Source organism: Cyprinodon tularosa, unplaced genomic scaffold, assembly GCF_016077235.1.
Source record: "Cyprinodon tularosa strain WSP-4 unplaced genomic scaffold, ASM1607723v1 ctg59, whole genome shotgun sequence".
In the NCBI taxonomy this organism is placed as follows: domain Eukaryota; kingdom Metazoa; phylum Chordata; class Actinopteri; order Cyprinodontiformes; family Cyprinodontidae; genus Cyprinodon; species Cyprinodon tularosa.
The window spans coordinates 1,838,825-1,851,444 of record NW_024039329.1 but is presented as its reverse complement, the minus strand read 5'-3'; the positions used below and the strand labels follow the sequence as shown (position 1 = coordinate 1,851,444).

General features: G+C 39.0%; 1 protein-coding gene across 2 annotated transcripts in view; it reads left to right on the top strand.

The window, feature by feature from the left end:
- The window catches only part of elp4 (elongator acetyltransferase complex subunit 4), a 75,665-nt gene that overhangs the window by 18,481 nt on the left and 44,564 nt on the right, over positions 1 to 12,620 (top strand). The window contains exons 6-8 of one of the 2 annotated variants that reach the window (XM_038306725.1): positions 1,189 to 1,267; positions 5,908 to 6,096; positions 11,725 to 11,833. In XM_038306725.1, coding sequence (XP_038162653.1) covers positions 1,189 to 1,267; positions 5,908 to 6,096; positions 11,725 to 11,833 — 377 coding nt within the window. The remainder of the gene's footprint in view (positions 1 to 1,188; positions 1,268 to 5,907; positions 6,097 to 11,724; positions 11,834 to 12,620) is intronic. The other variant, XM_038306726.1, reaches the window with a different exon arrangement.

The window sequence follows — 12,620 nt, the reverse complement described above, 5'->3', positions numbered from 1 at the left end:
GTTTCACTTGAAGGCATAATTGGCACAAATTGCTCTCTAGGTGATACAGATCCTGTTGTTTAAGACCAAGCATCTCCCGTCTCTCCTTCTTTCTTCCCCAGCTGAAAGAGAAACGCTGAGATAAAGACGCTTTCCGGTGCATGATCCTAATTAGCTGACGCACTAGCCCCTGTAGCTACGCACCTAACCCTCTTTAGGTACCTGAATGATCTTGCTCTGTAGGGGTAGCGAAAACACAATGCTGGCCTCCACCACGGCTGCCAACCAGTCACAACCTCCTGCGAGCAGCCGAACGTCAGAGCGTCCCAGCCCCCCACCACCTCAGAGCTGGGGCATGGGCAGAGAGGCCGTGGAGAGTACGGGTCCCTTTTTCACCGGTGCAGCTCTATCATTATCCACAGCAGGGTCAGGAGGCACCATTGTTGAGCTGAATAACTGAAATAGAGTTCATTGATATACTTGGCCAAGGGTAATCAACACAAGTGTGCGGCTCTCTTCTTTATGTGGGGGTTTTGGCGTGTGACCAACCTATGTGTATCAGCTTTTGTGGTTCTCAGGTTGAATTGACAGCTGACACAGTAGCCCACTGAGAGCTGCCACAGAGTGGTCATTACAGCGGCGAGGTGTTTCTAAGTGGAGGGTCCGGTGTAAAACGATGGGGTTAACATTATTATTGGCCATCCCATAAGCTCATAGAGGGCTCAGCAGTAATCCATCCCTTGACTGTTGCTAAATGTTGCTCCGATGGCACTGTGTGGCCCCTGTCAGTGGTGCACATCTTACCCTTGATTAAACACAAAAATGCTGTTCTCTGTTAGTTTTAGATATCAGCCCATTAATCCCTCATCTCCTCTCCGTGTGCGCACGTTTGCGCATATGTGCACCTCATCTGTCTGTCTGTCTCGGCACAATCGGATCCTCAGGGAGCTGACAGGGAACCAGTCATGTTGTAATTTAATCAACCAAATAAATTAATTGGATCTCTTGATATGGATCATCTGTCTGCTTCGGTGGCTCCAGAAAAGCACTGTCAGGAGGAGCAGGCTGCAGTCATTGAGGATTAGGTTACTGCAGTGATCAGCTTGGCCCAAGTTTCTCAAAATGATCCTGCTGATGGTTTTTACATTTTACATAAAATAGATTTGTGTTCCCTGTTTACATTATGTCTCATTCTTTGTCCAATCTCAGGGTTGAGTCATACTCTGCCTTACTGAAGTCACTGCAAGAGGTCATTCAGAGAGAGGGCTTTGATTTGGCGACCCCAATGGTAAGAACCAAATAAACTGTCTACTTTGTTTTATTCAATCAAAAACACAAAGTTTTATAGTTTAGGATATTGTATTGAATAAACATATTAAGTCACTCTGGCTTTAGTAGAGCTTGCTTTAGAGATAATCCATATCATCCATCATTAAATCAGTTTGCAATCTTTTGACTTTTAACACTCTGTTAAGGGTGTCAGGTCATTTTCTCTTCACAGGGAACTTCATGTACAAAAGCAGAAAAATATTGAAAGTCTAGATCAGTGCTCAGTAACTGTCAGGACCCCAACAGCCATTTTGCTTTGGTTCTGCTATGGCTGAAACATTTAATCGAATCAATTGTGATGAATGGATTATTTAAATAATCGTCAGCTAATTTATTAATCGATTAATTGTTAACTGGTGTATAGAGACTCTAAAACCTGATTTTAACTGAAAGAGCAACCCACTTAGAGCAGTAACTATATCAAGATGTGGAAAAATATATCAACGTTTTTTCATTTATCAGTATGTTCTATCCTAAATTCATCAAATTTAAAGGTTTTAGTTTCAACAAGTTTAATTTCATGAAAAGTATTTTTAAGGAACCTTTTTCTATCAATTAAAAAAATCGATTAATTGAAAAAATAATTAACAGATTAATTGATTTGCCAAATAATCATTATTGCAGCCCTAATTGCTGCTAAAGAAAAGCTTTTCAAAGCAGAAAAAAGCTACTAAACGCTTTAACACAACTTATTTTTCAGTTTCTATGTATGATATTTCCTTTAATGTTTGTAATAAAGTAAATAGTTTTTTGTTTTTGTTTTTAGGATTCAAGATACAGCAAATCATCAAGTATTTACATTTTAGGAAATTAATACATTTTCTTTTCTGGAGCTTTCAAAATTTAAAGAAACGGATGTTAAAGAAAAATGGAGTCGTAAACTTAAACACACAAAAAATGACTTCCTAAACTATTACTCTAAAACAGTTTTAGGCTAGTGTTTCTTTATTACATTTACATTTATAAAAACTGTTATATTTTTTTATTTTGTTGACAAAATGAATTATACCAACAGCAGAAGGTCCATAGACCCTTGATCTAGAAACTTCCTTTAGTCAGGGTTCAAAATCCAACATTAAGGAAAACCTGAATTACTTTATTCTATCAACACCATTATAAATTCTAAGCGCTGCAAGAAAATCCTAAAGGAGAATCTCAGGCTATCAGTTTATGACCTTTTTTGCAGTGGGTCAGTCAGAGTTGCGATTTAAAAGAGATGATGCTAAAAAAGTTATGACTGCACTAAATCTCCACCATAATAATATAAACGACTCAGTGCCAGTCATCCCAAAGTCTACATTGCAGTAGTTATTAGGTTTAGCACACCGTTTCTTTTATTACATTAAGCTTAGTCGGTTAGAAAATCTTTTTTTTTTTTTTTGCTTGATAAATTAATTTGGCCTGTAGCGCTCTTTGTCTGGCCTTTTAAAATTGTTTGACTATTTAAGGAACACAAAAGAAGTAAAAATATAAGATTCCTTTGAGGGCAGCTACCTTTAGATAATGCTGTATATATTTTAATTTGTACCTAAACCGTCCTATAAACATCTTTATTTTATAAAAAGCCAAAATGTCTAGTCACAGCAGACTTATGTTTAATTGCATGAAATAAAACTAAACTGAAAATGAAAGTAAATGTAGAGACATTAAGGGCATTCATGTGGCTTTCTTCTTTAAATTACCAAGCAGTTTACTCACTCTGACTTATTTGTACTGGCTTCTCTGTTCCTTATATGTTTTTCTTTTGTCATACTGGAAATGTTTTTGTTTTTTTATATCTTTTAATTGGCCACATGTAGACACTTTGCATTTTTTGGCACTTGGTAAAAATGTGAAAAAAGGTTTAAAATAAGCTCATATTTTACTGTTTAAAGGAATAGTACATCCAAAACATGATTAGCCTTCATTTTCTACTCACCCCCATGCTGAACAACACTCTGCAGTACTTTTTTGATATCTCAAATGCATCTGGAGATCTGGGAGGCTTCTTGCCGTCTGCTGACATTCAAATAATGGAGGTCTATGGTGCCCGAGCCAGAAAGGTCCATAAAAGTCCACAAAAAACGTGTCAATATTCCTCCATACTGCTCGTCCAATGTATTCCAAGTGTCCTGAGTGGGTAGCATCCAGAATTTACTCGAAACGAAGTCATTTAGAATGTTTTTAGAGCATAAACAGTGGTGTATAGGATTTCCTGAAAGCGCGCACATGCGCGTTCACGACGCTACGGAAGCCGGGAAACCAAACCAGATGAAAGTGCGCATTCAGCGTCTGCTCTGCCAATAATGCAAGCGTAGAAGAAGAAATGTGCTGTTTACCTGTGCAAAGAAAGAAACAACGAAAGAAAAATGTCTGAGGACTTCAGTGTTGAGGAAGAGCATGAGTTCTTTGCCGAGCTGAATGCGCTGGTTTGGTCTGCCGGCTGTGTTGTTCAGCATGGGGGTGAGTAGAAAATGAAGGCTAATCATGTTTTGGGTGTACTATTCCTTTAATAACAGAAACACATATGGATGACATTGGCATTCTTATTCTCCACGGTGGTTAAATAAGCTTGGATCTTCATTTAGTGTTTGTAAAAGTTCCAGAAACCTGCAACGTTTTATCTTTGATAAAAATGCAGAATGTTTATTAAAAAAGTTTAAATGCACTAGTTACATGTTTCCAGTTAATTGAAATAAAGGCATAGAACAGCACCAGTTTTATTTTTGTTTTTCAATATTTTCTACAAGGTAACCCCCCCTTCCCTCACCTGATTGAATAAGATTAAATGATTTCTTTGTCTTAAATCTTTCTCATGCTGTTACTGTTTAAAGCCCAAGAATTTGTGATCAACATTATCATACACAACCCCGTGCATACTGAGCATAAGCTTTTCTTTTAGGAGATGGAAAAACATCTTATTTTATTTTATTTTGTGGGATGCTGCATACACAGTATCTATGCATTGTTCACCTGCTTCCTGTGAACCCTGTGCTTATCACCTGGAGCCACCTCTCCTCCTGTCACTCACACAAGGGATTTTCTCCCCCAAGAGCTGTCATTCAAGCACCAGATTAACTGCTGACATCATTAAAGCAGCAGGACCACCTGACACACTGTTGGCACAGTCCAGGAATGCAAACCGACACAGAGCGACATGGGCGCTGGCACAAAACATACACAGTATGGTAACAGGGTGGATGGGATGATTTATGTTTCCTTGTTGTGGTGTAAATTATTGAAACATTTAAAATAAACATTGACTGAGCGAATAATAATTGGAAAGGTTATAATTTTCTCCTGAATAATTAAATAAAGGGGTCTCTCTAAATCTTTGCAGACCCTTTTCTGATTGGGTTGAGATCCCAGACTAGTTTTGGTCTATATGGCTGGCCTCTGGTTTCTGGCTGGAGCCTACTGGCACTGTTCCCTGATTTTTCTATAGGCTAAACTATAGGAGTTAAGTTTGTTGTTGCATCCTGATGTTGCCACAGCAACCGTCAAATTACCGCAGTGACCTCCTGTGGGGCATCAGACACAGAAATAGATTTCTAATTCAAAACCTGTGTAGGAAAACACTCCCAAACAAAAGAAGGGGCATGTCTTATTGTGACTACTGCACACATGTGCAGAATGCTTATATCTTAGCTGAGATATAGACTGATAGCATATCGTGGGAGAAAAAATAAATAAATGTGAAGTCCAGGGTGAGAGTCTCATTGGAAACTCTGAGGCAGTTTTGAAAAGCAAGTTTAACAATGGTGTTTATTTTTCTTAGATTGCTTCAATACTGATCCAGATCCTAAATGAGGTTAGGTCTTAAAGTTGGGCGAAGAAAATTTGAGCTGAGGAGTTTTTGCAGAAGTTGCCTTAATTGAGGAGGTGGTTTAAATTAGGGAAAAGGTTAAAATAAAGGTGAAAAGTGAGAAAATTTTTAAAGCAGACCTTTGTTTATTGCTCTTGGCTCTCACTTTCTGCAATCAGGAGCTGTCCTATAAGACAGACCAAATGAAAGGCAATTGTAGGCAAGACTAAAACTCTCTCACAGTTTGGACAGGCTTCACTACTTTCTGAGGTGCAGTGATATATATCCTACCACTGTTTGGCCCACTTTTTTTTTTTTTTAAACAAAGTTGGTTTCAGTTGATCCCATGTGGTGGGGTGGAGTGTGTGTGTGTTTGTAGGGGAAGAGGGGGGTTCAAGGCAAGGCACTCCACCCTTACCCAGGCCCCCCTTGGCTGCAGAGCATCACCGCTGTGCCAAGAATGTGCTGGGGTTTTCTGGGTGGCGGCCATATTGGAAGCCTGTCTGACAGGTCCATTGTGCATGTGTCAGATGGCTTCTGTGATTGGGCGGTTGTGTCCAGTCACGTTTGGGCTGTGTGTTCCAATCGTCTGTGCCACTAAGCAGGCTGTCTGTTGCTCTCACCCAGGGTTTGGAAATATGGCCCAAGATAGCAGCACCCAAGTTTTCAAATCAAAATCAAATTCTTACACTTCTTTTTGTTTCTGTAACCCTCATGTTCTTCAGTAACATTTGGTGCTTTTTATTATTATAACTTTTTTTTTATATAAAACGTTTACATATCTTTACCCCACCACCCTTTTTACATTCTTACAGTCAAAGTCACGTAACATCCTGCGTGTCGGGCTTCACTCTCTGGGCTCGGCTCTGTGGGGGGACGACCTTTGTTGCCATGACAAACCTAGCAACAGCCACGCCCTGACCACCTTTCTGTATGGACTTCGTGCGTTACTGAGGTCTTCGCTGTCAGTTGCCGTGGTAACCTTACCCTCTCATCTCATCCAGGTAACATGCTAATTGACACATACTTTCTTGCTTCTTTTAAATGGTTCTGATTCTGAACTTTCACCAGGTATAAGTGACCATTTGCGATTTCATCCAGATTAATGCAAAATGCCGATCAAAGCAAAAAATGACACTGTTAAGCAAACTTCATGTTAGGGTTTAGCCAATGCCTCCTTTTGTATGAATTAGACAGGGGGAAGTTTTAAGACACAAAAAAGGTTTAGAGCCATCCATTGCTTTACCCAATAAGGGTAAAGTGATTTGGCAGCTGGGCTCCAAACCTGCTTATTCTTACAGTAAAATAGTCTCCATATTCCAGTCACTTATAAAACTGCAACTTTTTAAAGTGTCAGTGATCCAACATACCTGAATTAAATGCCTGGTTTGCCTTCTTACCCTTCTGTCCAGAGCAACAGAGTCTCACTGACACCAATATTTAATCCAAATAGGATTGAATATTAAATAAAACAAGACATATCTAAAAGTTGAGTGAGCCCAACACTTTTGGCTTGGTGTTTTTGAGCTCTGTCTGAAACCTTCTGTTGGGAAGGACTCATCCTCTTTATTTTACATAGAGCTAATGCTATGTAAAATGTATGTACACTGCTTTATAATGGCTCATGAGCTGAGTTTTTATCTTTAAATGCGTTTAAGTTGAAAGTGAAAGAATTTGAAGCAGCCTCAATGATCTGCAAATGTTTTACTTGATATGTTTTTTTATGTACCTGTCATTTAATTTAATGTATCTCTGTTTCTTATGTAACTTTGCTGCCTCTTGGCCGGGACTCCCTTGAAAAAGAGGTTTTTAATCTCAATGGGTAAAATAAAAAAATAAATAAGTTTTTATCTGAATTTGTATAATTTTTAATGTATCTGAAAACTTAGATATCTATAATAGATTTAAGTTTGTTTAAAATCTCTTAACAGCTGAAAAGTTGACCCTTTATGGTAATTTCTCTGTTTCCAGGACAACATTTTTCTTGTTAACACAATTTACGTTTTAAATCTTCCACTTTTTTGACCTCTCAAGTTGTGTTTTGGGATAAACGTGTGTGCATACATGTAATGTAGAGAGATGTTTTTTGTAGTTTAGAAAAAAAACAGCAGTAATAGAATAGAATAGAATTCAACTTTGTCATTGCACTGTCACAAGTACAAAGCAACAAAATGTGGTTTGCATCTATCCAGAAGTGCTATACAGGATATACATATTATTACAGGTGTATGTACAAGCAAAGAAGTAGTAGTAGTTAATGATGATAGCATTTTGGCAAACAGACGTCTCCTAAAGGAAAACTATCGGAATCTGCAGATTCAAACTCAAGCATCAGAATCTGATCAGAAGTGACACATATAGATCCCTAGTTTTGGTAACCTTAAATTGAGACAAGGGAATAAATCTTAATCTCCAGTCAAAGCTGGACTGATTGAGATTACTGTGATTATTGATTGTTTAACCACTGTTTGGATTTATCATCTCTCTGAAACCACTTGTCTAAAAAAATGCAGTGAAGAACCTCTGCTCTATTCTTGTGTATTCAGCACCAGATCCAAAATGGACAGGTTAGCTGACGTCTGTGTTAATGCAAGAAAATCTCCTGTCCAAAGCCTCTCCCTGTTCATATTGATCTCCTATTAATCTGCTGTGGTTCTCATTTTAGCCATTGTTTTCTTGCCTTGTTTTTGATTTTTCTCTTTTTTTTTCTAACATTCAGTTTGGTTTATTTGTATAGCATCACTTTACCACAACTTTCTCAAGGGCTTTATTAAAAATAAAATCTTCTTAAAGGTGTGTGTGTCTGTGTGTGTGTGTGTGTGTCTTTGGTCATGATATTGGTTGGGGTGGGGGTTTGGTAGTGGTCTGTGAGTCTGTGTCCAGTCTGGCCTCTCAGTGTGAAGGTGGAGTCATCTGCTGAGGCATATGGCAAACCACCACCCTTAACCAGACAATCAGCCATAGCAGCGCTATAGCCTCCAAAGCCATCTCTTTACCAAACTAACCTGAGCACTCTTCAAGCACACTTAAAGACTTCTCATTCTGAAGAGACCTGACACTGTATTGTTTGTGATCTCTTTATTCAGAGATATAGGTCAGTGCCTAGCTCAGAGAACAGCTGTGTTGTCACAGCACTCACTGGCTCCAGGCCTGTGCGCACTGTGCGCGGCGGCTTGGCCTAGGCAAAAAAAGGTAGAGTGGCTAACTAGCAGATGTCAGCTGTGGTGGGAGCGGTCCTCCTGTCCCACTCTGGCCAGGCTTCCCAACCCTTAATCTGTCCCCTCCCCCTTCTCCACCCTGGGGAGAGAAGTGAATGAGTTGAAAAAAAAAGGGGGGGTTGGACTGAATCAGGTGTTTGGTGATGAAGCCAACATGGAGGTAATTAGCGGCTGTTATGTTGTGACCATGTGATTAACTTAGCATTTCCATTCTCACTTTGTGCCGTTGTCTTCACCAATGTATGAAGGCTGCTCTTATCAAGATGATAACTTTAGTCAGACGATATTTCTTGCATTGCTTTGTATAGATATTTTCTTCAGGTAAAAGAGAGTAGCCTGTAGACTGTCTAGACCAGCAGAAGTGGTTTTACAGACTCAAACATTGTGGCCTCAGCCAGTTAGCCCTCTGCTACTAGTCTACAATACTTAATCCATTATTGAGCAGCTAAGGAAGCTGAGCAACCCACTGAAAGCCTCCTCACAGCAGCCCAATGCCACAGCCCATCTGAAACATTAATTAGACTCTTTCCATCATACAATGTTCAGCAACCACACCCAGCTCACACACATGTGCAGAATAAAGCTCTCCCATAATGCTCTATGTATTCGGCAAACTAAATTATTTTAATGCTTTTAAAAGGTATATGTGCAAACCCTCTTAAATGGAGATTATTTATGAATCCAAGTTTCTGAAATAACAAATAAATGCACATGCAGATGTTTAATTTTATTTTTTCCACCCAAAATAAATCTCTTCTAAACATTAAAACAGAATTGATTGAAATTTTACCCAATGAAGTTTTTTAATCCTATGATTACAAACCCTCCTAAAGTTGATGGTCTTCCTACAGAAAAATCCATAGTTCTATGGATACAGAATATTAATTCGCTGTTATATTTAGTTTTTTCCTGATCATTTTTTTTGTTCACTCATCAGATATAGGGTGCAAAAGTTGTCAACAACTTTTTCCTTCTTCTCTATTGCTTTGACATTTGGGAAATCAGCTTTTCTCCGGATGGCTTTCACCTTTTTGTGTCTAAAAACTCTCTCTGCATGTGTTTTGTACAATTTTTCAGTAACACTGAGATAATTCAAGATCTCAGCAATCAAATCCCCTTTGGGCTCAACGTAGTTTTGAATATTTTTTACATCTGACTAGAAAATCTTGTTTCTCCTAATCTCTTACCAAAAAAAAAAAAAAAACCACCGAAATTTGTTTAATAAGTTTGAAGACGTTTTGCTTCCCATCCAGGAAGCTTTTTCAATTCATCCTATCTCAAAGTTATTTGGGTATCTCAAAAAAATGAAACAAGTTGCTTTGTGACTTTTAGTTTTTTTTTTATTTAGTTTAAGACAACTTTATTTTGTTTATTCAGACAAAAAAATGCATTGTATTTACATAAACAGTATTGTGGCTGTTAGGCTGAATCAAAAGTTCTGAATGCTTTCCTTCTTACACCACTCATAACAAAAATTAAGAATTCAATGATACAAGAAAATATACTTCACTCACAATAATACCCTTGAAATATAATATTGTGTGCACCTTTTTTAAATCTAAGAAAGGACGTACATACCTTAGTTTTAATTTTAACATAGTCACAAAACCTTTTGGCTTTTAATATCTATTAAATATCTAGTAAACCATCCTGTTTTCCCCAGATTATCAGTGAGTCTTGTCTTTAATATCTTTGTAGTTTTTTGGTTTTTAAAAAGAAATCTGGAAAATAATTTAGACTTCTTTCCTTAGGGTCAGTCTAACATCCTGAAGGAACTCTTATAACCACGTGTAAGACATGTTAGTAGTTAAGTTCTTGTGACATGAAGGGTAAGATGCTAATGAATATATTTTTTTCAGTTTAAGCTTAGGTTATACATCTATGTTATTGTGTTTAAAAAAGGAAAAAATCGGCCTGGAGCTTAAATTCCCTGGTGTTCATTTGTATATTAATGTTTCTATGATGCTAACTGAATTGTTTTAGGAGAATATGTCACAGATTTTCTTTAAGAATCCTGTAAAAGATGAAAACTTCCAGAAAGTTCTGCTAAGGAGAGCTAGAAAATAGAGCTAAAATTTGAATCCTCATGAACCCACAAATGGGAATGACTTATAACAATTTGATGGTATTAATTTGAATTATTATGTTCAGCGTATTTAGTTGCATTTTATATTTTCTTCTTTAAACATGTGCATTTCCATCCCTGTTTTTCATTATTTCATATAATATATATATATTAATATAAAATATGTTCATTCAAGATCTTTATAGGGAACTTGCTTTAGCTGTGCCTAACTGGTCCAACATGTTTGGAATTAAAAAGAAAAACTAGTTTTTCAGGTTTATTCTCAAAAAAACTAAAGAACTTAAAAATCAGCATTGAAGATCTATTTCTAATATAAATCTGAGTTAAAAACTGATCTGTAGTTTATAAAGGCGATCTCCTGATCATCTATATACAGTCAAATGCAGGTTGTTACCCTCACATTTTACTGACCTCATTCTTCCCTGCTCCCACTATGCTGGGCTGCTTCTAGTGAAAACTGCATTATTTCAATTCTAAATTTTAAGTCAGGATAAGTTGCTTGTATCTCCTTAAATAATCATGGCTTTTTAGGGAAAGTATATACAATAGTTTTATTGGAGGCTGATTTTAAAATAAAAACTGTCTTCATCCACTGTTGCAGACAAAGCGACATGAGGTCCTTTTATTTCTGTGGCCTTGGTACCCACTGCTGGATATGCATACTTTAAAAGTAGGACAAAAATGAAGAGGAGGAAGAAAGAGCAGGAAAAAAGACAAGAAGGCATGAAAACTGCATTAGGCTGTGGCAGCCAACACAGAGAGAAGGATGTGAATGATTCAGGAGGGAAAGGGATTAATAATGCAGGACTCCCTCTCTCCCTGTATGGCACTGTCCCTCTTTTTCTCCCGCTCCTTCACGTTCTTTTCTCTATTGATATGTTTCCATTTGCTGTCTTCTGTCCTCACCTCCAATGTTTCATTGACCTAACCAGTAGGGGGAGCTATCATCATCAAACCTGCATAGATACTTTTTTTCTATCCTGTCCTGCTTTTCACTGCTTTTGCTTTGTGCATCAGCTGTTAACCTTCCTCTCAAACATATTTTATGAGGTGAAATAATGACCAACACTTGAGTTGCATAGCATTTTGTACATGAGTGTAGGTGACTGATGTGAAGTGCCTGACCTCACATCACCTGTGTGACTCCAATCAGCACTTTACCCTCTCCACCTCATCACACTCCCATAAGTCATGGTCATAGAGGAGCTGGTCACAGGCAGGAAATGGTGACCTGATTTAATTGTAACACTGGGGGCCCGTCAGGAGGCTTTTAATTACCTGCTTGTGTTGGTCTTCACTCTCAATCCTTCTTCTCTCCGTTCCTGCAGGATAGAGCTCTAATGGGCAGCATAACCCGGCTGTGTGACAATGCCATCGCCCTGGAATCATTCAAAGGCTCTGAGAGAGAGACCAACCCTCTCTACAAAGACTACCATGGTACAAACACACACACTCGCTTATCTTTCAGCGTCTTTTCCATCAGATACACACACATACACAGAGGCAGTGCATTAAAACCAGAGCTGGGATGGAGGCAGGGCAGCCCCCTTGCAGGCCAGGCTGTCATTGCGTGTTAGCGTGCTGCTGCTCAATCAGACGTGCTCCTCAGTAGACAGGCCGGGGGGGATTCAGCTGCCACGCCGTACCCCCTCTCTCCCTCTCACCCTCACCTCACTCCATCCCTGCCTCTCCACCCCCCTCCACCTCCAGCAGAGGCTCTCTCCCTCTCGCCTCGCCCGCTCTCCATCCCTGGTCCCATACCCCTGAGGCTCTGGAGCAGAGCAGACCAACACTAGGGAATCGATATTCTCACCATCACTCTCCCTTCCTCTCTGCCTCCATCTCTCCATCTCTCGCTCAATGTCTCCATGGCCAGCATGCTCTGCTAATAAATGGAGGGCAAAGCTTTCAGTGGAGAGACAGGACACTGGTAAGGAGACGTGTAGAGAGAGAGTAACTAAGGCATGGGAGGGGAAGGCAGAGTTTGTTTCTGCTCTCCCGGTCCTCAGCATCACTTTTTTTTTTCTGCACAGTTTTATCATTTTTCTTCTTCTCCTCCTCACTTTCCTCTTTTCTATCACTCTCCACACATAAAGGTCAGTATAAGTGAGGGTGGTATTTTTAGCAGTTTCTCTCCAACTCTTCCACTCACTCCTTCCCCCCCTCCTTACATTTTCCCAGCCGTCCCTCAACTCTTCAAGTTGTTGCACATGTAAACATTCAG